Source organism: Nannospalax galili, unplaced genomic scaffold (genome assembly GCF_000622305.1).
Source record: "Nannospalax galili isolate Female #2095 unplaced genomic scaffold, S.galili_v1.0 scaffold389, whole genome shotgun sequence".
In the NCBI taxonomy this organism is placed as follows: domain Eukaryota; kingdom Metazoa; phylum Chordata; class Mammalia; order Rodentia; family Spalacidae; genus Nannospalax; species Nannospalax galili.
Window position 1 is genome coordinate 479464 of NW_008360310.1, and position 27974 is coordinate 507437.

The following is a 27974-nucleotide window of genomic DNA, read 5'->3' on the forward strand; positions in this document are numbered from 1 at the left end:
TTTATTTTTGTCTTTTTGAGACAGGGTCTCCCTGTAGCCCCAGCTGGCCTGGAACTTGCTATGTAGACCAAGCTGGCCTTGAACCACAGAGATCCGCCTGCCTCTGCCTCCCGAGTGCTGGGTTAAAGGTGTGCCACCATGCCTGGCGAGATTAAATTTAAAAAGGCTTTTAATGTCTCTCAATTTGTTTGGTCTGGGTGTTAGTGTCAATTCATCTGAGTCTTTTGGTTCCTGTTTTTTGCTACATCGTTTTCAGATTTATCAGTATTCTCAAAATGCAGAGGGTTTCTTTTCTTAGTTGGGGTAAAGCCTAGTTCTTTATCAGAGGTCTTGTAGAATATAGTTTGTAAAAAGTCTGCTCTCTATATTCCATAAATGTATTATTTGTGTCAGTGTAAGGCCATGCTAGATACTTTAGGAAATATGTAGGGTTTTGCCTTTAAAGAACTTAAGTGTAGTTCTTTCTAACTTAAAATTGCTCACAGTTACATATAGTAATTAAATGACTGTGATTGAAATCTGTACCATTTGTGTTTTACTTGGGGGAAGAAACAGTATTTGGAAAAGGTTGTGCTTCTCAGGTTGAAGAGGACTCTTTCCTAACTGGTGAACATGGTGCCAAAAGATTCAGAATAGGGGCTGGGAAATTGCTCAGTTAGTAAAATGCTTTTGGGCAAGCTTGAGGACCTGAATTTGAGCCCCAGTACCCACATGAAAAAGCCAGCCAGGCACAATAACATGTTCCTATAATCCCAGAGCTAGGGAGGCAGAGACAGGAGAATCCTTGGGGCTCACCCACCAGCCAAAGTGGGGAGCTATCCTGTAGCAGAAAAGATGAGGCAAGACACCAGTAATAAAAGCAAATTTTATTCAGGCTGCAGCCTGGTCCAGAGGACTAAAGGCCAAAGACTAGATCCCAAAGGAAAGGAACTCTTACATTTTATACCCTGGGTAGTAGGTTACAGCATTACAAATATTGCTTGACTAACAGCAAAAAGTTACTAAAAAACCAAGCAGTTTATAAAGGTTTTAAATAGCCTAGTCTCTTGCAAACAGTGTAAAGTCCTTGTCTGAGACAAACAAAAAGAGGAGGCTCCTGTTAAAGTGTGTGTGTGTGTGTGTGTGTACGTGTGTACATGTGTACCATGAGATTGTTGGCTATAGCTAGTTATGCCAACATTCTAACGACAAACCTGTTAGCAGAACTATGTTGGCAGGGACAGAGAAAAGATTTAAATCCTTTTTTTTCTTAATTTCTCTGTTACGTTGTATGTCACCTATGCAAAAAACTAAGGTGGGTAAAAACAAAGGTGTTCTTAGAGGTAATTTGACTGACAGAGATAGGAACAGTTTCATATAATTTGTGATTTCTGGAGTTTGTTACAAATAAGATTTTTAAAATAGTGAACTTGGATCTGCTGTTGGTGAATTCAAAACCCTGTCTCAAACAAGATAGAAGGCACTTGAAGTTGTCCTCTGATCTCTACCTACCTGGCAGGAACACAGACAAACACATGTATAGACACATAAGATTTAAAGAACTACATACATGTATAGACAAATACAAATTAAAAATACTACACACATGGGGGCTGGAGAAATGGCTCAGAGGTTAAGAGCACTGACTGCTCTTGCAGAGGATCCAGGTTCAATTCCCAGCACCCACATGGTGGCTAACAACCGTCCATAACTCCAGTTCCAGAGGATCCATCGCCTTCTTCTCACCTCCTCAGGCATTGTATGACATGGGTGTACTTACATGCAGACAATACTCTCATACACTCAAAATTAAAAAAGCAATAAAATATTAAAAAGACACATCATACATACAAATTTAGAATACTAATCTGTGTGTTAATAATGATGACTTTATGTCCATTCAAGTGCTCTAACAAATATTTGGGGTTTTTCTGAATAGGATTAGGGTTTATATGCTTGGAAGATAAGTATTACAGTCAGCTCATAGCTTTACTTAACACTAAATTGTTGGAAAAAAGCATGCATATTATTAGCACAAAACATAAGATCTATGAATCCAAAGTGGTTTAGATAATAATTAAGAAAGGATGTTGAAAGACTCGTTTGTCCTTAGTGGTCAGGGAAAATTTGATGAAAGCTGACATGCAGGATAAGTATAAAGTCAAACAAGTCACATTCAGGGTGAAGTTGTTTTGATTTGTTTAATGGGAAGAGAATAGGTGCAAATGCCTAGTTGGAATAAGTGCCTGGTAAATTATAAAGGTAGAGACTGACTGGATTGGTTGGACCCTATGCATGAAGCTAAGACAGTAGAGAATGGGAGGCTCTTGGGTTTTGAACAGGAGTGATGTGGGTAAAAATGACCTTTTACAGAGATTAAATAAATGTGTTCTTAGCATGCAGAATGGCTAGAAGGAAGAATGCTAACCAAATAAATATAGCCTTTCCCCCTAATAGTCATTTTACTAACATGTGAAACTATATTTATAGTTCGAACCAGAAAGTGCTTTACAATAATAGAATTCACAATATGGATTTCTATTAATAGACCTAGATACCTCAAGACCTCTCAGTGCCCAGGAGTGGAACTTGGTAGAAAACATAGGCATAATGTGTACTTAAAAGTGTATGGAGCTGGGGAGATGGCTAGTTAGTAAAGTGCTTGCTTTGTAAGCATGAGGACTTGTGTTCCGGTCCTAGAACCCACTTGAAGCTAACTATGGGGGCTGGAAGTAGGGCTCAGTGGTTAAGAGTACATACTGCTCTTACCACCTGTAATTACAGATCTAGGGCAGTCCAGTGCCCCTGGCCTCCTTGGGCAACTGCAGGAACATGCATATACGCCCCCTCCCCCCAGTATGCATAATTTAAAATACTAAAAATAAACTTTCTTAAAAATGAAGAAGACACCTTTTGTAGCTGCTGGCCTTGGTCCTGAATATTAACTAAACTACCTTTTTTTTTCTGAAGTTGGTTGGGGTGGGTAGTATAGCAATATGATGGGCTGGCCAACAATCACTTTTTAACAAGTTCAATGTCTGGGAACTGCGGGATAGCATTGTTTGCATCTGTTATTGGTTGTGACCCTGGGTTATGGGGCTAAATTAAGTTGAATGCAAATCCCAACATCACACTTGTCTGTGTTGCTTAACTTTTCTTTGTGTAAAGCTATGCATATCTCAGGGAGTTGTGAGAACTAAATGAGTAAATCAGTGTAAAGTGCTTAGAAAAGTAGCTGTCATATGGGCATTGTCTATCAAGGTAATTCTTGTTACTCATGTACTTGTAGCCTCACAATGAAAAGAATTCAAGATCAGGATGACTGTTGTTGTTAACAGGTTATGTTGTATGTTATAATGAGTTTCATGCATTGCACCTGCTTTGTTAGACTGTGTAATGGGATTGTTGGTGACAAAATTCTACAAGAAAAAACTGTTCTATAACAGAAATATAAATGTACTTTAATTGCCATGTGGAACTGAGTAGCTATGAAGGCTGATTCCAAAGAATAAATGTGTCTTTAAAAATGGGTTTAAATAAGACTTTAAAGTTACACTTCTTTCATTGTTTGTCTGATCACACACATAGCAATTGTGTGTGCATTTCTAAAAATCATAATACCTTCATCTTTTTTTTTTCCAGTATAAAAGCATGAAATATATCCTCAGTCTTTTTCAGGATTATTTAAAAGGACTTGTAAATTGCATCTCAGCACCTAGGACAGCACCCAGCACAGTACCTCGTGCAACGCAATATACATGAACTCTGGCTTGAGGTTTGGGGTTTGTGTTCTGGATTCCGAAAAGAAGAGAAAATTTTAGGGGAAGTTTTAAATCTTTGTAAGCCCTTACTGTTAAAATATATGAAATGCAGAATGGTATCGTGGCTTGATTTCAGAATGTTTTACTCGGACTGTAGAACCCCCTTCATGAAGTAGTTTGAGTTAAAATGATCTAATATTTGTGTTTTAACTTTCAGCTTTGTGTTATTCTTGGAAAATTTCGCACCACTTGTGAATTCCTTGAACCTGGGCATTGCAAACCCACTTCTGTTGGGCCCGTCTCCTTTGCACTTTGCTCAGATTAAGACTCAGTTGGCGCTTCAGCAGCTGAATGCCGTTGCCTCACATGGGTCAACATCACCTTATACTTTATTAAATCAGGCATTCTTGAAAGTAGCCATGTCGAGACCCAGGTTCAATCCTCGAGGAACCTTTCCACTTCAAAGGCCACGAGCACCTAACCCTCCTGGGATGAGGCCTCCAGGACCATTTATGAGGCCTGGATCTATGGGTCTTCCGAGATTTTATCCAGCAGGGCGAGCCCGTGGAATTCCACACAGATTTCCTGGCCATGAATCTTATCAGAATATGGGACCACAGAGAATGAATGTTCAGGTAACTCAACATCGAGCTGACCCGAGATTAACCAAAGAAAAATTGGATTTTCATGAAGTACAACAAAAGAAGGGGAAGCCTCATGGTAGCCGATGGGATGATGAGCCACATATAACTCCAGCAGTGGGAGTGAAACAGAGTTCTATAACACAGGTTACAGAGCAGAATCCTAAAATACAGAGCCGCTATACAAAAGAGAGTGCCTCAAGTATCTTAGCAAGTTTTGGATTATCTAATGAAGACCTAGAAGAACTTAGTCGCTATCCTGATGAACAACTAACTCCTGAAAATATGCCATTAATATTGCGGGATATAAGAATGCGAAAAATGGGGCGCCGATTACCTAATTTACCTCCTCACAGTAGAAACAAAGAAACACTTGGTAATGAAGCAGTTTCAAGCAATGTGATAGATTATGGGCATGCAAGCAAATATGGCTACACAGAAGATCCACTTGAAGTACGTATTTATGATCCTGAAATTCCGACTGATGAGGTCAAGAATGAATTTCGGTCGCAGCAGAGCATTTCTGCATCTGTTCCCACTCCAAATGTGATTTGTAATTCTATGTTTCCTGTTGAAGATGTATTTCGCCAGATGGACTTCCCCCGTGATTCCTCCAATCAGTCTTTTTTCCCAGTTGAAAGTGGAGCCAAGATGTCAGGCTTACACATTTCAGGACAGTCAGTCCTTGAACCTGTAAAATCTATTAGCCAAACAGTTAGCCAGCCAATGAGCCAGTCTCTGATTCCTCCATCTTTGAACCAGCAACCTTTTTCATCTGAATTAATTTCAGCTATAAGCCAGGAAGAGCGGATCCCACATAAACCTGTGATTAGTACAGCTGATGTACATGTTGGACCAAGAGGAAGTAAAAAGAACTATCAGTCAGAGACTGATCTGCCCATTCGGTCTCCCTTTGGAATTGTGAAAGCATCATGGCTACCAACGTTTTCACACGCTGATGCCCAGAAAATGAAGAGACTGCCAACTCCTTCTATGATGAATGATTATTATGCAGCGTCTCCAAGAATATTTCCACATTTGTGTTCTCTCTGTAACGTAGAATGTAGTCATTTGAAGGTGAGTGTTTTTAAAGATCACTGTATAATGATGCTCAGGGCCCCAAGTTTTCTCTAAATTCTGATATGTCTACTGGTGGTAACAAGGCAGTAAGCAAATGACAGAAATTAGTCTTGATTGCAAATTCAGCACTTAGCTGTAATCTTGAGTAGCTACGGCTTTAATACTGAGTTAAATATTAGGCTTTCTGCATTCTGTTCCTGGGCATGCTAAATAGTTTGCCATTTATTTTGAGTTTTTAGTTATCCCATTTATGCAATATCAAATTAATACAACATAAACGATGTACTCATAACACAGTGTTAAATGAGAGATATGTCTGACGTGTGTTAGAATAAAAATATAAAACCTGGTTAACTTATTTGTCAAGTACACTTTTAAGAGAGTATATTTTTACCATATGTGTCTATCTTAAGCTAAAAACATTTTGTTGAAATGTTTCTGGTTTTTGTATGGGCCAATAATTTTTCAGTATTTCTTGAGAAAGAACTTCCTAAAATAATTCCCGCAAAATGATCAGGAATTACTGATTATTATGGAACCTGCCTTAAGCTCAGAAAATAAAGTAAAATGCTAGAAATCAGGAAAGGAAGATCTAAGATGTATGTGTAAGGTACTTTCATGATTAATACTTATAGAAGGACATTTTTGCAGAAGTGTTGAAGAATAGTATTATGTAGAATATACTGTTTGATAGTAGCCATTGGGAAATTGGAGCAGGAATTTCTGTTTTTTACATACGTGTGTAGGAACCACTAGTTCTGTTTACTAATGTCATTTGTAGATATAGATGGTAAATGGTGAGATGGGAATGGAGAATGGACGTTACAAAGCTTTGATTGAGAGCTTTAGCCTTGAATTGGCTATATAGTTTGAAAGGCTTACAGATATGTAGATGTTAATTCTCTTGCTATTTTTCCACCTTTAATATATTGCTGTTTTGTCTTTTAATTTATTCATTAGGTTTTGGTCAATAATCCGAACCCATTGCTATTGTTTTAAGATTAACAAAAGAAAGCATCATTCTGGGCTGGGAGTGTTGTTCAACTATAGAGCACATTCTTACACACACCAGACTCTGGGTTCAGTCTCCAGTGTTCATAGGGAGAAAAATAAAAAAGCATCACTATCCATTTTAGACAAGCTGAATTCTAATACAATGATAGTTATAGAAAAATCTCAGAGTTATTCATAGCACTTTCTAATCTGTAACTAGCCCTGTACTAAGTACCAAATTGATTGTTAGGCTCTCTTTGCTATTGTAACTGAGCCTACCATTAAGTTTTCCATATATTTTGAACTTTTAATCAGTCTTGATTCGTTGAAGAAAATAATACATCTCAAAGAACTTGTGGATTTTTCATTTTTATTCTGTATTGGAGAAAAGGTATATATTTATTCATTATGTATTTACTTATTTTGTACATGATTCTCTGATAGAGGCTGGCACAGAAATAAAGAACTATATAAAATTTGGTTCTTTTTAAAAGCAATTTATACATTCTCATTGAGGAAAAAATTGTATATCTGAGGAAAATTTAAAAACTAGAAACAAATGGTTTGGTGATGTATTTGACTTTATTTAGCCATGCTGTAGAGGAAAGATATTTAGTGTTTCTATGTATGTTTCATATTTGTAGCATTCAGGCTAGCATTATCAGTTTACCAGTACCTATAGTGTATCTAGTTCTGGTATCAAGACTTTTATTGTCTAGTTAGAGTAATGGAGTGATAGTTACTCAATGCACTGTTGATTTGGACTGGAATGCTCTGGGAGGGAAGACTTCATAGTTTGAAGAATGACGAGAAGGGTTTAGATACAATTATCTAAAGAGGGGAGATAGTAGTCCAGTCAGGAGCAGCACCTTGTATAGATAGGTACAGATTCTGAGAGAAGACCTTGTGGTAGGAGGCAGTGAAGAACATAATAGAAATAACTTTGAAGGGTTTTGGAAAGCTAGCATAAGTTTAGATTTGCTAAAACACAAGGAAGCAAATTAAATTTCTTGGTATGTGAACAGTACATTGAAAGTGTTTCAAGGAGGTCTGATAAGTAGATAAACAGGAATGAAAAGTGAGATGGAATGGGTAAGGGTATCTTTATTCAGGTATAAGGCGGAGAAGCCTGGGTTAACAAGATAAAGTAAAATTTTCGGAGCAGAGGAAATCATTTAATTATCATTAGAGTTTCTAAAGACTGCTAGTGAAAAAACATATCTTTCGGGCTGGGGCGATTACTTAGTGAGACAAAGCAGTTGCAGGTGTGAAGACCTGAGTTCAAATCCTCAGAATCCATGTAAAAGTTGTATACATACTGTGTCTAATTCCAGTGCTCCTATGGGAAGTTGGGGAGGTAGAGACTGGAGAATCCCCAGAAGCTTGCAGGCCAGCTAGCCTGGCATATGCAGCAGGAAAACAACAGAAACCCTCTATCAAACAAGGTGGACGGTGAGGACCAACACCCGATGTTGTCCTCTGACCTCCGACCTCCACGTTTGCCATGGATGTTTGCACCTGCATTCAAACGTAGTGTGCACACACATGCATACCCCCCCCAAACAATGAACAATTAGCACAATAGATTGGGGTGCATCTAATTAATAAATTCTTCATTGCTGAATGGATAAGGATAGTATGAAAATATGGATTTATATATGCAAACTGCCTCTTGTTTCTGGTGTGTTTTATTGCTTCATAAGTTTGCATATATATAGCATAAATATGTAGCCAGAAATTGTGAATTTCTCATTTCAGGCTTTTTCTTATCAAGTAAATCCTACAATACCTTTGCTTTCTACCTTTGTCTCTGAAAGACTAGCTTGAAGATGTACTTTTAGGATGCAGTAATAGAATGTAAATAGAATGTAAAATGTGTTTTCTCACTAAATTGGGGTTCAGGTTTTAAAGGAACTTGCCTTGATTTCCTTTCCTATGCCTTTTGACTGAAATAATTTGATTCAAGAAAAATCTTAACCTACATTTTTAAATGGATTAATTTATTTTGTGTGTTTGTGAGTAGGACACACAAGTGGGAACCATGTGTTTGTATAGCAGTCGGAGGACAACTTTTCAGAGTTAGACTCTCATTCCACCATGAGTTCCCAGGGATCGAACTCAGATCATCAGCCAGCCAACATTTTTTGAGGCTAGTCAAAATAAGGAGCAAGCTTCGATAGGAATAAATGTTTTCACAATTTCGTTCTGAACCAGCCTGACTGTAGTCCTTGCAGCATCTTTTGCTTACTAGGTAATTATTATTACTGTTGAGGCAGTGCTGCTTTTGAGCCATTATCAGGGTACTGTTGCCAGAAAGTCTAGAAATTGGAATGGTATAGGCAGCTGTATCAGGGAAGGATGCTTGTTGACAGACAGTAGTGTGCATGTGTGTGTTGATTGTAGAAAGTGTGTAGAATGTGGAGAAAGTAGGGCAGAAACCACCTTCAGTCTATACTTATTATAAGAAAGCATATCCAGCATTATCATTTCTTAGTATGCTTTTCAAGAAAATCTGGAAATGAGATTTTGGGGTAAAATCTCCGGGTTTGTAAGTGTTGGCAACTTCTTAAAACATTTTATGGTGCAAATAAATCAACGCCCAACTTCCTGCTTGCCAGTGTTTGTGTTTTTGTTAAAAACAATGTCTGATTTCTATCAAAGACATGGATCGAGCACTATTACATACTCTTAATTACTAATTTCTTCTAGCTTTCCATTTGGAGCACAAAGGAAGAGATATGCACATATAGCCTGCAATTAAGGAAACTTTAATGAAATAGTGTAGTCAAAACTTGTTGTGCAGTGTTGAGAGTAGTATGTACTCTTAGTTTTTGCCAAGTCAGAATCCAAAATTGATGTCAACTGGAGCTTAACTGTGGAAACTTTAAGCTTGTCTGGGCAGTGATCTAAACTAAAATGTTTTTGAAGTAAAAACTAATAAAATTTTCCTCAAGGGAAGTTTTAAAATGACAGAGCTGTTTAGTGAGTTCTTTTGCCTTTCCAAATGCTGGAGGAACAATAAAATATTGGGTAATATGCATGTTACTTTTAATTAATTGTTGTACTGGAGACTTGCTTTAAAAAATGTGTCCTGTCCCTACCTCCCTTAATCAGATGTATCTTCCAGGAGCTATTTATGGTTACAGATTGTAATTTTAGGGCAGATTTATTTGTAAACAAAATAATGTATAAGAAAACATTTTGTTAATTGTAAAACTCTATATTAAGGGATTTTGTGTCTTTGAAATGGTGTTATTTTCCTTTAAATCTTGAAAATAAGTTAATATTAATTAGTGGCAGTTGTTCCTATTTTACCGATCTTTTCCCCAATATAGTATGTACCTTGTTTGGAATGCTACTGGCTTATGAGATAGCATTTTTTGTGGTTGCTGTCATTAATTTGACCTTCAGAGGAATAAGTCATTGAGATGCAGTATTTTAAAGATGCCATCTCAGATACTAGTTTATAGAATTTTGGGTGTTTTGTGTAATGTTTTTATATATATATATATCTGTGTGTGTGTGTGTTTTGTTTTTAGAGACAAGGTCTCACTATGTAGCCCCAGCTAGCCTAGAACTTGATATGTAAAACAGGCTGGCCTTGAACTCAGAGATCTGCCTGCCTCTGCCTCCACCTTCTGAGTGCTGGGTTTTAATGGCATGTGCCACCACATCCAATTTAGTTTTTTAAAAATTATTATGTGTGTATGAGTGTTTTGCTTACATGTATGTAAGTGGACTACATGTGTGTGGTGCCCTTGGAGGCCAGACAAGGGCATTGAATCCCATGGAACTAGAGTTATAGTGTTTGCTACCATGTATCTTCTGGGAACTGAAACCAGGTCCTCTGCAGGAGTCAATGAGTGCTGTTAACCGTTGAGCCATCTGTAGCCCGAGATGTTATTTTTTGATCTATGCTTTTATTTTCTCCATATATCATATATATATTTTTAAATGGGATCAGAAGTGTGTGGGGTTAAATGTATTTGTTTGGATGCTTTTAATTTTTGTATGTGAATATTTTGTTATAACCAAATGCTATTTATAACCAGATTTGGTAAATTTTCAAATATTCTTTGTCATTTAAAAAAAAAGCCTAATTCACTGGTCAGTATGAGGAATATTTTAATTTCAACACTTCTTTTCTTTTACAATAGGATTGGATTCAGCATCAAAATACTTCCACCCATATTGAGAGCTGTCGACAGTTACGTCAACAGTAAGAACTTTTTTTCCCTTTTTTGTAGGTGGCAGAGTTAAAAAATGGGTAGCAACAGAGCTATTAAACATATTTAGTGTGATAATTTGTTTAAATATTTTTTATACCTATTGCCTATTTAAAATAACCTTAGAGAAGTATATTTAATGTTTTTCCAAAAGAAGAGAATTCAGTGTGATCCTTTATCTGACTCCTTAATTTAAGGCCCAGTAGGTGGTTATATTATTATTATTATTATTATTATTATTATTATTATTGGTTTGGTTTATTTCAGAGCCGATACCATTCTTTTTTATTATTGCACTCGCTTTTCAAAGGTTAAATAACTAAAAACTAACTCAGACTATATACCAATGTTGAATTTCCAGTATAAAACTTTTTTTTGGCTCATAACCTATTAGAATAAAACTTAAGAGATGAATATTGGTCCAGTTATTTTTCCTTCTTCAAGCAGGCTATCTGGGAGGGTTTCCCTGACTAGCCATAAAAGTAAAAAGTGTGATTATAACTGTCTTTTCCTATACCTTTTAGTATAACAAAGTTAAATTGTGTTTACCCCAGCATAATTAAATAGTTCCTAGTCACCAAACTGATACCATCTTCTTGGACTTTGAGATTATTTTTCAGGACTCTTTCTGTAAAGTCATAAGCCTAACTCAAAATACATTTTAAAAATATTATTTTTATTATTTTGATATTTTGAGACAGAGTCTCATGTAGTCCAGACTAGCTCTGAACTCTAAATCCTCCTGCCTTCACCTCCTAAATGCTAGGATTATAGACATGTACTACCATGCTTGGCCAAAATTGTCTTTAAAGAAAGGGAATTATTCATCTAAATGGGAGACTCTAGTGGTTCTAGTTTCAGGAACAGCTGAATTTTATGATCAAACAAAAATGACTATCAAGAATATTTCCATTTCTTAGCCCTGCTCTGGCCTCATGAGAACTCAGGTATATAGCAAAATGGTTCCTGTAGTTTTGATCCGAGTATTATTGGTATTTTTAGGTGCTGTATTTTGTTTTGTTTTGGATTTGTTTTTGTTTTGAGACAGGGTCTCAAGTAGCCCCAGACAACCTCACTATGTAGCCCAGGGTGGCCTCGAACTCCTAATCCCTAATGTTTCAACCTTTCAAGCCCCAAGATCACTGCCTCCCCACCCCCCGAGTAACTTCTGCAAGTACCATTGTCTGTCTCTAAACCAATTATAGTGGCTATGGTAATAATACACAGCCCTCAAATTGGTATCATTTGCCCACTCCTGGATTTGAGAGTAGAACTCCTACCTGAATCAGGTAGACTTAAATAGAAATTGGGATTGGTCACTTTGTTGCTAGATCTAGATATGTCTTACAACTACTTGTAGTTAAATTTTATTTCTCAGAGGCACACGCTGCTTCTGGCTCCCTCCTCCTATCGTCCTTACGACAAACCAAGATAGTATTCCTCTAAACTACAGTTTAGGGAACAAAATAATTTGTTGGACTTACTAACAGAGCATAGGGTGGTGATGGGGGTAACTTACAAAGGTGTGAGCACATGTGGGCTTCCTTCCTACATCTTGGCCAGGACCCCTTGACCTTTGGCGGTGACCCAAGATAACACTCCCCCACCCCCCCACCGCCACCCCCGTTTCCCCTGTCCCTGTCCTTAGTTACTCTCCCTTATGCAGATAATGCCAACTGATTGGGTGGGAGGGATGACTGACTCTTTCTGCCCTCCCCCTCCTATAGTCTATAGGGGTCTATAGTCTGGGTCTGTAGTCAAATTAATTTGTAGTGATTGAAGCAAGCAGGGGAATCCCAGCTAGAGAAGAAAGCATCAGTCCATTGCTTGCCCATCTAACTTGCCATTCCCAGGACAAGCTCATACTACTGCTGCTGCTGCTGCTACTACTACTACTACTACTACTACTACTACTGTAAATAGAGTCTTTCTACAGAGTGAGTTATTTGCTTTAGGTAGTTAGTTATTCATGTTAGTAAGAGAACATAGCTTCACTGTCATTAATTCACTAGAACAAATGGTATGTGGGTGTGTGTATCTTTTAAAGCCTTCTGTGTAGATAGCCTTTTCCCCCCTATGAACATAGGACCTTGCCTATTTTTTTCAAGATTTTAAAAATGTCTAGAGTTACAGATGGTTGTGAGCTACTGTGTAGGAGCTGGGAACCAAACTGGGGTCTTAAACTGCTGAGTGATTTCTCAACCCCAGGAGTTTGATTTTAAACCATATGCTTTTCTTTTTTTTTTTTTTTTTTTTTTTTTTTTCTTTTTCTTTTTGAGACAGGGTCTCCCTGTAGTGGGGCTGGCCTTGAACTCATAGAGATTCACCTGCCTCTGCTTCCCAAGTGCTGGGAGTAAAGACATGCACTACCATGCCTGGCTAAACCATATGCTTTTCAAACCTGTTACTTTAATGTTCCGTCCAACTCGTCCCTTATTCAGATTGTGTCTTCTTGAGTAATTTCTTCATGATTTTCTCTGCTGCAAAAAATTTTTACCAAATAAATTAGGTCTTGATTAAGTACTTGGAATCTTTATTCTTTTCTCTTTTAGGCTGTACTATGTTCCATTGTGTATGTATACTATATGTAGTTATTCTTGTATTGATAGATATTTCGAGTCGTAGTTCTTGTTTTTCTCTTTGCCTTTGTTAGTTTTTTTTCTGAATTATAACAATGTTAACCTGCATCAGAATTTTAGTGTTAAAAATAGATGATTATACTGTATTTATTGTATGTAGGACATTATTCTCAGTGCTTTAATAATATATGCGTGCAATCTTAATGTGCATGATTATCTTTTATTTTACCAGTGACGTACTGAGGCATAAGGAGACAATTTCCCTACTGCCATACAGCAGATAATTAATACAATTAGTTCATCTAGCTCGTGGCCCTTTGCTCTTTATATCTTCTCAGTATTTTATTACAAAAAATTTTTAAGCCACAGGAAAGTTGGTGGGAGATAAATTATGTTCATTAATTCTTTTATATTCATCAGTTGTTAACATTTAGTGTATTTATCATCAACATTTGTCTTGTAAGAATAAGGAAATTTTTCCGTAGCCACAACATACCACATTTAAGATGATTAATAGTAATTCTGCAGTGTCTTCTAAGATACAGGCCAAATTCAAATCTTGTAATTGTTTCCAAGATTTCTTTTATAAACTGTTCTTAACTGTACCCATATGTACCCCCCCATCCAGGTTCTGTCAAGATTCATGCATTATAGTCTCTTAATCTGAAATAGCATTCTCTCCTTTCCTCCTTCCCTCCCTCCCTCCCCTCCTCTCTCCCTCCCTCTCCCCTCCTCTCTCTCTCCCTCTCCAGTGTTTTCATGATGTCGACTTTTGAAAAGTTTGTCAAGACTTTTTTAATGTGTTATATTTTGTACTTTTATGTTTGGTTGTTAGTAAGTTTAGGTTGAACTTTTTGTCACAAATACTTGGATATGCATGTGTGTATGTGTACACATACATACTGCATTACATTGTGACACATGTTATTTACTTGCGTTGCATCATGCTTACAAAATGTTATCTTTGACTAATTAGGTAATATATTGAGTGGCCCGTACTCTACTTGAAGATTAGTATATTCACTTTATCTTTTTGCCTTGAACTACATAGATAAGAACATGTGTCTCACTAGGTAATTTAGTGAAGGCTTAAAACATCATTGGAGCTAGAGAGATGGCTCAGCGGTTAAGAGCACTGACTGTTCTTGCAGAGGACCCTCGTTCGATTCCCAGCACCCACATGGTGGCTACGAACCATCCTTAACTCCAGTTCCAGGGGAATCCGAAGCCCTCTTCTGATCTCCGCAGCATTGCACGACATGGGTGCACTCACACACGTGCAGGCAATACACTCACAGACGTAAAAATAATAAAAATATTTTTTTTTAAAAATCAACATTTTTTGGCTAGGGCTTTGTTGTTGTTGTTTTGAGCCAGCATCTCACTATGTATTCCATGCTGGCATCAAACTTGGGATCCTCTTTCCTGTGGAAAGAGTGCTGGAATTACAAATATACCATGACTGGCTCCTCAACTTTTGAATATAGTTCTTTAGTTCTTATGAACTATAAACCGAAGAGCTCTGGAAACAATAATAATTTGATGTATTGACAGCCTGCTGTATTTGCAACATGAGAAAGCTAAGGCTTACACATATTAAAGCAAGTAACTAACTGGCTTTAAACTACATGACCAGAGTCTACATTTAAACCTAGACGTCTTCCTAGAAGGTACTACATGTTGAAGGGCATTAGTTTAAGTGAATAGATGAAACAAAATTACCCATGTGTTAGAAATTTTGGACACTAGTTCATGGATATATCAGATTAAAATGAGCCTTACTGTTTTCATGGTTTGTTACTTTTTAGGTTAAATATACTTCAGACAATGGCTCTCTAGTCCCAAACCAGGAAGGAGGCAAAAGCACTTAGAAATCTTGGACTGGGAATGTAGCTCCGTGGAGGTGCACTTGCCTAACGTGTGAAGCCCTAGGTTCAATCTCCAGTGTCATAAAACAAAATAAAAATAAGCAAAGAATTTTGTTAGTTATCTTCCACTTACGTTACACTGGGTAGAGCCTATTCCTGCCTTTAGGGAAGTGAGAAAGCAGATACTCGATTTGTTTACTGTTTGTACTATAGGCAGGCAAGGGAAAGGGGAATTGAGAATGTTGGATTAACTCATGAGCAATATCTAAAGCATACAGCAACAAATAAAACTGCTGTACCTCTTCAAAGGGTTTTGACATAATTTCATTTTCTTGATAGGAAATTGTTGAAATAGTTGCTCCTTCCATTTTCTTACTTTTTATCTTGCTACTGAAATTGAATTATTGGATAGTAGTAATTTAAAATAATCACTATGTCCAATTACATATTAGATTGCAGATTCCTTATTGAAGATGAAGATAGTTTTTCTTAGGCTTCTATATTTCTGTTCCCTTTACCTCTTTTTCTTTGTGATTCTTTATTCTGTTGTTTTTTCTTTTTATACTTAAGTGTTAGCAAGCATAAGATTCTATTCTCAGCCCCCATGTTTATATATCGACCCTGTGTTGGTTTCACTCTTAAGACTATAACTGTGGCTTCTTCATGTCTAATTTCTAAATAGCTTAATCTTCATCTTTTCTTTATTCTAGATACTCATTTCCCAATGTTGTGAAAACATTTCCTTATTATTACCTTTAGAAATGTTCATGAGGGTGTTGGCACGATGGCTCAGTGTTGGTAAAGGTGCTTGCTCTGCAAGCTTGCTGACCTCAGTTTGATCCTTGGAACCCAGATAAAGGTGGAAGGAGAGAACCAACTCCACACAGTTGGCCTCTGACCTCAACATGTACTCTGTGGCACGTGCATCCACATTCATTTCTATCTCTCCTCTCATACAACAATAATTTTTTTTAATTAGGAAAAATGAGAGGTATGTTCATGAGTAGTCCCCATTGTCTTTTTATTTGCTTGGGGTTTTTTGTTGTTTGTTTGTATTTTGGTCTTTTCAAGAGGGGTCTCCCTGTAGAACTCACTATGTAGACCAGACTGACCCTGAATTCACAGAGATCCGCCTGGTGGTTTTAAAAGAAAAGTGAGGAAGAACCCAATAGAGGGATGCTTTTAGAAGCCCTTGTCAAGAAATTCCAATGGACTCTCATGTGAACATTTGAAAATTGCCCTGTTCTGACTCTTCTAGTTCCCTGTCTAGAACTTGTAATGCTAATTACTTTTGCCTTTACTTCTTCTTCACATTGCCTATTCACAATTCAAGGACTTTTCTTTTCCCCTTAGAGATAAGAGTTATAATTTGGGAGTCTTTTAGGTAGACCCACTAAAGGGGTACTCCAGTTGCCTCACCCTGCATCCCTGTTCCGCAATGGAAGAAGCCAAAGCTGTCTGCATCCCTATTCCCTATTGGTAATTTGAGTAACCCCTTCAGAGGATGGCGTGATAAGAATAGGAGGTAGGAATTGGCTAGGCAGTTAGGGTAAAAAGACCCAAAGAAAAGTAGCCAGTTTCTTGGCTAACAGTCAAAATGTCCTTGGGACTGTTAGCAACATACTCTGTTCCAAAGGCCAAAAATGTCAGAAGTTTTTGGGAGCTTGTATCTAATCCTTAAAAGATTTTAGGGTTACAATTCTTCAGAGGAGGGAATGTTAGAGTACCCAAAAGCCACATAAAAATAAATAAATGAAAGAAGGAAAAAAAAAAGAAAAAAGTGATAGGAGATATGGGAGGTGTTGGAAGGAAAGGAGTGGGCATGGATTTGATCAAAATACCGTATATGCGTGTATGAAATTCTCAATAAAGTTTTTGTAAATGTTAAAAAAATAAAAATAAAAAAGATGTGTGCCACCATGCCTGACTTTGTCTTATTTGTATGTAACATTACCTGATTTCAGGGCTCTACATAGTTTGTTTCTTTCTAATGAACCACTCTAGATTTTTCTCCTTTATCATTCCTTTCCATCTTTTCTGTGCTGCAGCATACCAGTTCCTTGGATAGGACACCTAGGTTTTGCTTCCAAGTTACTCATTTGTTTGTTGCCACTGCCTGATCCATGAATTTTTTAAGTACTACCTTAAAAGCAACCTTTTTTTCTGTCAAATGTCTTTCAGTTCCTCTTACTTACATGTATTTCTCCAAGGACTACTTGATATACCTTAAAGAGTATGATATAATATTGTATTCTCTATGTTGCCACATAGAATATGAGAATGGGGTGTCTTCTTGAGGCTTTTTTAAAGATATGTGTATGGGTATTTTGGGGGGTGGTATTCATACAAGTGTAGGTGCATGGGATCCTTCTAGAGCTGGAGTTATAGGCTGTTGTGAGTCACCCAGTATGGGTGCTGGGAACCAAACTCAGGTCTTCTTTAAGAGTAGTATGTGCTCTTAGCCTTTCCCTAGAATTTTGTAAAATTGGTGAGATATTAATTCTCTTTCTCTCTTGTGTGCATATGTGGGTGCATATACATGTGAATATGTGCTGGCCAGATGTCAGTCTTGGATGTAGATCCTCAGGAGCCTTCTACCTTCTTTTTTCAGACAGGGTCTCTCACTGGGACCTGGGGCTCCTTATTAGGCTAGGCTGGCCGACCAGAGACCCCTAGGCATTTATCTGCCTGTCTCTGCCTCCCCACCATTGGGATTGCAAGCACAATCACCATGCCTGTCTTTTTAAATGGATTTAGAGATCAAACTTAAGAGGTATCATCCCAGCAGCTTTTTTTTTTTCTTTTGAGACAGGGTCTCATGTTGCCCAGACTGCTGGCCTCAGACTTACCACATATAGAAGGATGACCTTGAGTTCTTGATCTCCCTTTTCTACCTCCCAAGTGCTAAGAAAACAGGCATACACTATCAAGCCTAGCATCTGTCTTCTCGTTTTACTCCAACCTAAACTTAACATTTTGTAACCGTGAGCACTTTTGTGTGTGCTATTCATTTTACATTAAAAAAAAAAAATTGAGATCTTGGGAATATGTTCTTCTGATATCCCTGCTAGCATAATACCTTGGTTATATACTGGATTAGACACAAACTATTTTACTTTCAGGAAGACTTTCATATTTTAAAATATTATTAAATTGCTACATAAAAAGTTTCAACAGTTCTGATACATTGTAGTAAAGATCAGTTGAGCCTTCTTACTCTATTTAAACTGTTCATTAATATTGCTTATTTTTAAACTAGATACCCCGATTGGAATCCTGAGATCCTCCCATCAAGAAGGTAATATTTTAAAAATAGTGCTAATAATGTTACCCTTGTAAAAGTAAACAATTAATTTTTAAGTTATTTTTTGTAACTTGTGTTCTGCTTTTATCATGTTTATTTTTAAAGTTGGCATGTGCAAAAATCTGTGGTTTTTTAAAAATATTTTATGTATTTTTATATTATGTGTATGAGTGTATTGCTTGAATGGAGGAAGGTGCACCCTTGTCATGCGATGTTTGTGGAGATCATAAGAGGGTGTGGGATCTCCTGTAATTGGAGTTGTGCATGGTTGTTAGCTGCCATGTGGGTGGTAGGAATCAAATTTGAGTCCTCTGCAAGAGCAGTCAGTGCTCTTAACTGCTGAGCCATGTCTCCAACCCCTGTGGTTCAGTTTTATTCCAACTTAAATGTGATACCTTCCTTTTATGAGCTTGCACTTCTTTTAGTCTTGGGAAAATGTTTTATTCTGATTTCATTATTACTTTGTGTTTGTCAGATCTTTGACTATAATATCTTGAATACTAGAAGTGATCTTGCTTGATTTTGAATTCCCTTAGGGTCTTTACTTAGTTATGTCTATACACACGTGTACAGAAGTCATTTTTTGAATGGTGTAATCTTTCAGGGAAAATTTGTTGAAAAACATTTGTTTATATAAATAATTTCCTAAATTCATTTTTTGTTTATTTTGGATTTTTGTTTGTATTGACAGGGTCTCCCTTATATAGACCAGACTGGCCTCTGTCTCACAGAGTGCTGGAATTAAATGATTGTGCCACCATGCCTGGCATCATTTCCTAAATTCTTTACACAACTTAATAGTTGCAAAGTAAGTGGTAGAGAGAAAAGTCTAAGAAATAGATGAAGATACTCTAATGAAAACTAGAAAAGATAAGGATTCTAAGCAAACTGGAAACTGATAATTTATTCTGATTATTTCCATACCCACAAGGCTGAATATATTATGACAAACAGGGTTTGTTTTTGTTTTTTAAATATCTGTTCTCAGACTTTAGTATTGGTAATAGTTTTAAATTTTAATATGGTGTGTGTGTGTGTGTGTGTGTGTGTGTGTGTGTGTGTGTGTGTAGGTGTCCATGTGTCATGGTGCATGTTGAGGTCAGAGGACAACTTTCCAGAGTTAGTTCTCCCCTGACACCTTGTGGGATTCTGGAATTAAACTCAGGTCATCAGGTTTGCATGCAAACACCTCTACCTACCACTGAGCGAGGCATGGTGGCTCACACTATAATCCCAACACTTGGGAGACTGAGGCACGAAGATTACCACAAGTTCAAAGTTAGCCTGGGCTAGTGAAACCCTGTCTCAAAAAACAAAACAAAACAAAGAAAGTGCTGGAGAGATGGCTCAACAGTTAAGAGAACATACTGCTGCTCTTCCAGATGACCACAGTTCAGTTCCCAGCACCAACTTTGGGTGGCTACAACCACCTATAACTCCACCTCCAGGGGTCTTCCTTGCCTCTGGCCTCAGCAGGCACCTGCACACATGTGTGTGCCCACCCCAATGCCCACCCCACAAGCATGTACACTTAATATAAGTAATTTATAAAAAGAAAGAAGCTACTTCTGTCATTTAATACAATTTATATTTGCATTAAATTGCTGAGTTTTGTTTTATTTTTCTACTCTGTAGAAATGAGAGCAATAGAAAAGAAAATGAAACTCCAAGAAGACGTTCTCATTCTCCCAGTCCCAGGCATTCTAGGAGATCAAGCTCAAGTCACAGGTTCCGTCGCTCTCGAAGTCCAACGCGTTACACATATAGACCAAGGAGTCGAAGTCCAAGAATTTGCCATCGTTTCATTTCTAGGTACAGATCCAGATCTAGATCCCGTTCACCATGTCGAAGTAGAAATATATTTAGAGGAAGTCCAAAACGCTATCGATCTGTTAGCCCTGAAAGAACATCAAGAAGATCTGTGAGATCGTCAGGTATGCTAATGACCTTGAAACCATACTTATTTTGACTAAGGGTTTTAATTCCTTTTGTTTCAATGTTTTTTGGGGTTTTTTTTTTGTCTTTTTAGACAAGGTCTCTGTAGCCTCAGCTGAGCTGGAGCTCAGTGTAGACCAGGCTGGCCTTGAGCTCACAGAGATCCGTCTGCCTCTGCCTTCTAAGTGCTGATATTAAATTAGGTGTGTGCTACCATACCTGGCTATGTTTTTTATTTTAAAATATAGTTTATTTTTTTATGTGTATGAGTGTATTGCCTTCATGTATGTAAGTGCACCTATGTTGTGCAGTGCCCAAAGAGGTCGGAAGAGGGCGTCGGATTCTCCTGGAACTGAAGTTATGGATGGTTGTTAACAGCCTTGTGGGTGCTGGGAATCGAGCCTGGAACCTCTGCAAGAGCATCCAGTGCTGTTAACCACTAAGCCATCTCTCCAGCCTGAAATGTTTGGTTTTATTGAATTTAAAATTGCTATATGAAATCCAAGTCACTTCAGACTCCATTATGCTTCTAATTCATCAGCATCAGTTTTTAAAAAACCAGGGATATAAGATAAGCATGATGTGCACACCTGTAATTCCAGCACTTGGGAGACTGAGATAGGCATCAAGAGTTCAGAGTTATCCTCAACTACGTAGTCAGTTTTGAGGCCAACCTTAGTATTTTGAATAATTATGTCTTAATTATTTAATACTGGTTTAATCACCTCTCCAGAAATAGCTAATACATTAATATATAAAATTGTGTGTGTGTGTGTATGTATGCATGTAAAGCCGCCAGTGAAGGAGATCATTGTTCATTGTGTAGGTAATACATTGCACATATCTTAAAATGTATTCAATATATTTTAAGAAATTGAATGTAAATGGAAATACTTATAAATCTGCAAGGCAGATGATCTCATTATGGTCTAAGACCCCAAGTCCTCCATAGGGGTCTATAATATCTTTTCAGAGTTCTGTGAGGTCTTTTCTTTGTCCAGGTATGTGTGTATATTTCAAACCAAACATACATGATGCAGAAGCAGGAGTGAGAATTTAGGGATCTTTCAAGGCCATTGTTAGTATGTTTGGGAAAATGATGAGTGGTAATATTTATCTCCCTTGTTCTTTGGGGAATTACAGTTGTTTTTTATAAAAATATATAGAGAAGTTTACTATTAAATAGTTTTAAAATTATATTCTAATTTTCAATATGCTAAATATCAAGAATATAGCAACAACAAAAACCAAACTCCTTGGAATCTTCAGAGCATAAAGGGACCCTACAACTGAAATATTGAGGACTGTTGATGAAGCTAACTGAACAAAGGAACTTCATATAAAAGTTTTAGGGATGAACAATTAAAGACTAATAATTCTTTTTGTGTGTATATGCTTCCCATTGGGCTTGAGACTAACTGTGAGTCTACTAGTGGTTTTTATAGATGTTCTTTAAGTTCTTTTATTTTTTTAAAAGAAACATTTATTTTTATGCTTTTGTGAACATTGTTGTGTAACATAATCTTATTTAATGACTATAAGAAATATTTAGTACACTGTAAGGGACAACTGGCAGGATAGTAATAAAAGTAGTACTTTTTAAAAGTTCTTTTAAATTAAGTTTGTATATATATATATTCTTTCACTAGATAGAAAAAAGGCATTAGAAGATATAGTACAACGTTCTGGACATGGGGCAGAACTTAATAAACTGAAACATCTTGAAGCAGTTGATAAAGGACTCTCACCAGCACAAAAACTTAAAGCTGTCAGTGGAGCAAAGCTGTCAGTGAAATCTGTAAGCTCTACAAAGAGTGATGTGCATTTAGGACATTCTACTCGGAAGTCTAAGAATCTTGAAGATGATACCTTACCAGAAGGTAAACAGGTGTCTACTAAAGGTGTTTTTCTCCAGCGAAAGGTTAGTAGTTCTTCGGTGTATTAGCTCAAATGTATATATATTTGTTATAATGAAAAATAGGAAAAACAATTGTCTGAATATTTTAATTCACATTTCCAATAAATTAGAAATTAAGACTTGTTAAATTACTTTGTGAAATATTTTATTGGTTTCTCTTATGAATGATAAAAGCCCAGCATTTCAGGAATGCACGATGCTTGGTATTTAATAAGCCCAAAAAAGTTGTAGTCAGGGTAGTGGCCAGCAGCTGTAATGTAGCATTATAATCCCAGCACTGAGGTAAGCTAAGGCAGAATAATTCATATAGACACTCTGTCTCAAAACCGAAAGAAACCATTATGATGGTTTGATGAAGCTATTGCTTAGCTTTAGAAGCAGATCATTGAGGTGAGCCTTGTGTGATTGGTGAAGTGAAAGTAAACAATATTAATGAGTTTGTATAATTTTTGTCAGCTAGACAAGTGAGAATTGATTATTTTCGGTCTATTTTATACTTTCTATGTTGCATTTTAGCTGTTAAATAATCTTTTGTAGCAGATAGTTTGTTAGTGTTCATTTACTTGTATATTTTGATCATAATTTGCTTGTTACCATACTGAAATATTGCTTTATTGTATATTTTATTGAATTGCTATTAAATATCTTAAACTGTCATTAGAATAACTCTTTAATAGGTCTGATTTTTTAATTATAATATTTGCCCTTGATTTTGTGTAAATATGTTGGACTTTCAACGATTATATTCCTTCTTCCAAAGAAGTTATATTTTAAACCTTAATCTTAAAATAACCAATGTGTAGTTATATAAGTTTGAAAATCATTAGGAAGAAGTGTTAAATATAGAAAAAATATTTGATTAGTCTGATAATTAGTCTGATAAGATAGTATATAAATTTGGGGGGGGTTGATTGGTTGGTTTCAGGACTTTAGGGATAGCCACAATTCTTTCAAAAGGTTTTTCCTTTTTTAGTTAATTTTTAACATAGGTGATAAGTTTGATATAGGATATTCAGATTGCATACGTTATATATGTATCCACCCTTTCTCTGATACAGGGTCCCAGCTGGTCTTACACTTTTTGCCTTAACCTTACAGGTGCTAGGATTAGAGATATGCCCCCTACATCTGGTATATATGAGTCCTTTAAAATATTATATATATGCCAGGCGTGGTGATGCACGCCTTTGATCCCAGCACTTGGGAGGCAGAGGCAGGCAGATCTCTGAGTTCCAGGCCAGCTGGAGCTACAGGGAGACCCTGTCTCAAAAAGACCAAAAAAAAAAAAAGAAAAAAAATAGTATATTTTTTTATTATTAGAACATAGAATGAACAAAACTATAGCATCTAGAAAAGATCCATTAGAGGACTGAGATCAATAGTAGAAATTATATGAGAAATTATTATTAATATATGGCTTATGTGGTTTCTTTTTAATTTTCTTCCCACTCCAAAATTAGCCTCGGAAAGATCAGTCTTTGAGTTCCAATTCAATTCTTCTTGTATCTGAACTTCCAGAAGATGGCTATACTGAAGAAGATATTAGAAAAGCATTTCAGCCATTTGGAAAGGTTAACGATGTCCTTCTTGTTCCCTGTAGAAATGAGGTGAGTCATTCAGTCAGTTGTGAAAATTTATACCAATTTGTTGCTTTAATGGTGATAACTGTTGTTGGGTATCTTGGCTTCTTGTACTACGTGTGTAATTGTTTGTTGATAACTATATTAACTGTTACACAGCTTTTGCATTGACAAAGGAAAAAGGCCTTCATGAGGGAACAAAGTCCCAGAGAACTGGCACACTTAAAAATAAAAGCCCAGATAATAAATATTTTAGGCTAAGTATAGGATGACAACTACATTGCCCCTGAGGTATAAAAATAGTTGTAGATATGCGAGAAGGCATTTCTGTATTCTTAAAAACTAAAAATAAGTAATATGCTATAATGTAGACCACCTAAGTTATATAAATGATTTCCTTTGTATAGTTAGTATTATTTGCATTTATGTTGTGTTTTGGTAATTTAAAGTTTGAAAATCATGAGCAATCTTAGACTTAAGTATAATGAACTATTGTGAGTTAAGATACTGGATGTTATGGTAGTTGACCAAAAAGAGAAAAAAAAGCAAATGGCCTTAAAAATGTCAGGCTTAGGGGCTGGAGAAAGAGCACTTCTTGCTTTTCCAGAGGACCTGGATTCAGTTCCCAGCACCCATATGGCAGCTGATAACTGTCTGTAATTCCAGTTCCAAGAGATCTAAATTCCTCTTCTGGTGTCCTTGGGCACTACATGCATGTGATACATACACCTGCATACATACATGCAGGCAAAACACTCACAAAAAATAAAAATAAGTAAATCTTAAAAAAAAAAAAAATCAGGTCTGTCTCTCCCACCTGTGTGCATGCATGCAACCCTAATTAAATTCAGTGAACCACAAGCAAACAAAAATGACATGAAAATAGAAGACATGCTTACTAGGAAGATGAAAGGCTTTGTGTGGGATAAGGATAAGAGGATAAACGGAGGGGCTGGAGAGGTGGCTCAGCTGTTAAGAGCACTGGTTGCTCTTGTAAATGACCAAAGTTCAGTTCCCAACAACTAACAACTGTCCATGTCTTTAGTTCCAGGAGAATCTAACACCCTCTTCTGACCTCTGTGTGCATTGCATGGCACAGGTCCACTTAACATACATGTAGGCAATACACATAAAAGTAATAAATAAATTTTTTTAATAAAAAGGTAATGGGGACTAGAACGATGGCTCAGTGATTAAGAGTACTGACTGCTCTTGCAGAGGACCCAGATTTGATTCCCAGCACCCACATGATGGCTGACAACCATCTGTTATTCCAGTTCCAGGGGATCCGACACCCTCTTCTAACCTCTGTGGGCATTGTACAATAAGGGTGCACTAATACACATGTAGGCAGTATACTCATACACATAAAATAACAATAAATAAAAATATTTTTAAAAACAAAAGATAATGGAAGAGAGTATAATCAAAGTGCATTATACATGTGTAATAAAATTGAAAGAATTTTTTTTAATATGTTAAGATACCTATAGATCAAAATTGAGTCTTCTTTCACTAGATAAAATCTTCACCAACTCATAATATTTCTCAGAAATTCTCATGTAATTTGTTGTCATGAAATAGCATTAATTTGCCCACTGTGAATAGATGTTCAGGAAAGATAATATTTGTTTGTAGGTCCCAACTTCAGTGGATAAAAATGTATTTTAAAAACATGTTTAAAGAGTCAAACTTAGAGCTGCCGAGCGTGGTCCCCACACACCTTCAGTCCCAGCACTCGGGAAGCAAAGGCAGGCCAATTTCTATGAGTTCAAGGCCAGCCTGGTCTACATAGTGAGTTCCAGGCCAGCTGGGGCTACAGGGAGATCCTGTCTCAAAAAGACCAAAAAAAAGTTAAACTTAGAGCAATCTAGACCATGTCATGGCTCCCTCGTGTTGTTCAGTTAGCCTAGACTTCCTTCCTTATTCTTGCCATGAACAACTCCTATCTTGATAACAGTATAGAAATTATATAAGGTTGAATATATATTGTGTATGAAACAACTTTAAGATCAAATTATAGGTTAGCAAAACGAAAATAGAAAAGCATGAGGTCTTGAGGTAATTTCATAGTTTTATATTCTACTGAGAAGTATTAAATCCATTTTAAATGAACAGTCTTCAGACAGGCAAGGTGGCCCATTCCCATAATCCCTAGCACTTGGGGGGGTGGAGATGGGAGGATCAGAATTTCAAGGTCACTCTTGGCGGTATAGTAATTCAAGGCCAGCTTGGATGAAACCTTGTGTTAAAGTGAATAAATCAATAAAATGCAGGGTCTTTTAAACATAGATTTTTTTTTTTCACACAAAAATTTCATTTCAGGCTTACTTGGAAATGGAATTTAGAAAAGCAGTTATTGCAGTCTTGAAGCACAGTGAAACAACACCTCTTCTGATAAAAGGAAAAAGTGTGAAAGTGTGTGTTCCAGGAAAGAAAAGAGTACAGGTAAATTCAGTTGATGGTTTGTTGTTATTTTACTTTTCAAATGTTTGGCACACATGTAGAAAAACACATAAATGTTAGTTCAAAAGATTAAAAACTTTTATACATATATAGCACTCCAAATAGTATAATATTAAATGACTATTATACAGACTAAGACAGTGTATGGTAATAAACTTCCAAATTAATAAACTTCTGTGAAACTGTTACTTGGGTTGCAACACAGAATATTGGCCACATCTTAGAAGCCATTTAACTGGTTCTTTCCAGTTCTAAAACCTTTTTTGCTTATAGATGATCATTAATTTCTAAAATCATCATTATGTTTTGACTGCTTTGAACTTTATGTCAATAGAATCATAGAGGGTGTATTCTTTGGAACCTTTTGTTTCCTTAGATAATGTCAGTGTTTATGAGTTTAATCTTTATAGATCATTTTCTTTTTAAAAGAAATTTAAAAAATGTTTATGTGTATGAATGTTTACATGTATGTAGATGTATCATGTGCATGCAGTGCCTGTAGAGGTCAAAAGAGGGTGTTGGATCCCCTGGAACTAGAGTTACAGACAGTCGTTAGCTACCAGGTGGGTGTTGGGAACTGAACCTGGATCGGATCCTCTGCAAGAGCAGCCAGTGCTATTAACCACAACCCATCTCTCCATCCCCTCTAAGCCATATTCTGTACTTTAAATGTCCATAGCTAATGTCTACAAAATTACTTTAAAATTTCCAATAAGTTTTACTTTGTGTATGTATGTTCTTATTTACTATAACTTCTTTTTTGCTGTGGAATACCTACTTTACAAAGCTTCTTTAGCCTACATTCTTCAGTCAATAATAATTTAATCATAAGAATCTGTGTAAGCCAGGCGTGGTGGCACATGCCTTTAATCCCAGCACTGGAGAGGCAGAGGCAGGCGGATCTCTGTGCATTCAAGGCCAGCCTGGTCTACATAGTTCCAGGACAGCTGGGGCTACAGGGAGACCCTGTCTCAAACACACACACACACACACACAAAAAGAATTGGTGTAAGTTTTCCTCATTCTTTTATAACTTCTGTGTTCTGCTATTTTAATAATCATAATGATGATAATGATCACATTACCAGTTCCTTACTGATTGGCATTTAGATTATTGCTTGTTTTTGATTCCTGTAAGTAAGACTTTTGTTAAGTCATGGTGTGCCTTTTACAGGCTATCCTTTTGTATTTATGACAGTGTTTCTGTTGTTGGTTTTTATATGTATGAGTATTGTGCCTATATGTATGCACCCATGTTGTACAGTGCTCATGGAGGCCAGAAGGAGTCACATCCCCTTGAATTGTAGTTAAGGACATTTGTTGACTTACCATGTGGGTGCTGGGAATTGAACCTTGGTCCTCTGCAAGAGAGCTGCCAGTGGTCTTAACCAGTGAGTACACTCTCCAGAGCCTATGACAGTGTTTTAAGATGATACTCATCAGTTGTTGGGCTAAAAGATGTGTAGTCATAAGTATCAGTAGCTCATTTAGCGCTGTGATAATTAACACCCTTGTGATTTATGAGAGGCCATTTATGAGGCCATGGCTGACCTAGAACTTGCTACTGAGACCAGGCTGACTCCAGACTCACAGAGATCTGTCTGCTTTTGTCTCCCAAGTGCTGGGACTAAAAGCATGCACTAC

General features: G+C 36.8%; 1 protein-coding gene across 2 annotated transcripts in view; it reads left to right on the top strand.

The window, feature by feature from the left end:
- Znf638 (zinc finger protein 638) overlaps positions 1-27974 on the top strand; it is an 89312-nt gene that overhangs the window by 12626 nt on the left and 48712 nt on the right. For both annotated transcript variants that reach the window (XM_029559443.1, XM_008824702.3), the window contains exons 2-8: positions 3958-5458; positions 10612-10673; positions 18387-18425; positions 20067-20365; positions 22016-22287; positions 23745-23891; positions 26190-26312. In XM_029559443.1, the coding sequence (XP_029415303.1) occupies positions 4160-5458; positions 10612-10673; positions 18387-18425; positions 20067-20365; positions 22016-22287; positions 23745-23891; positions 26190-26312 (2241 nt within the window). In that variant the 5' untranslated portion in view covers positions 3958-4159. The remainder of the gene's footprint in view (positions 1-3957; positions 5459-10611; positions 10674-18386; positions 18426-20066; positions 20366-22015; positions 22288-23744; positions 23892-26189; positions 26313-27974) is intronic.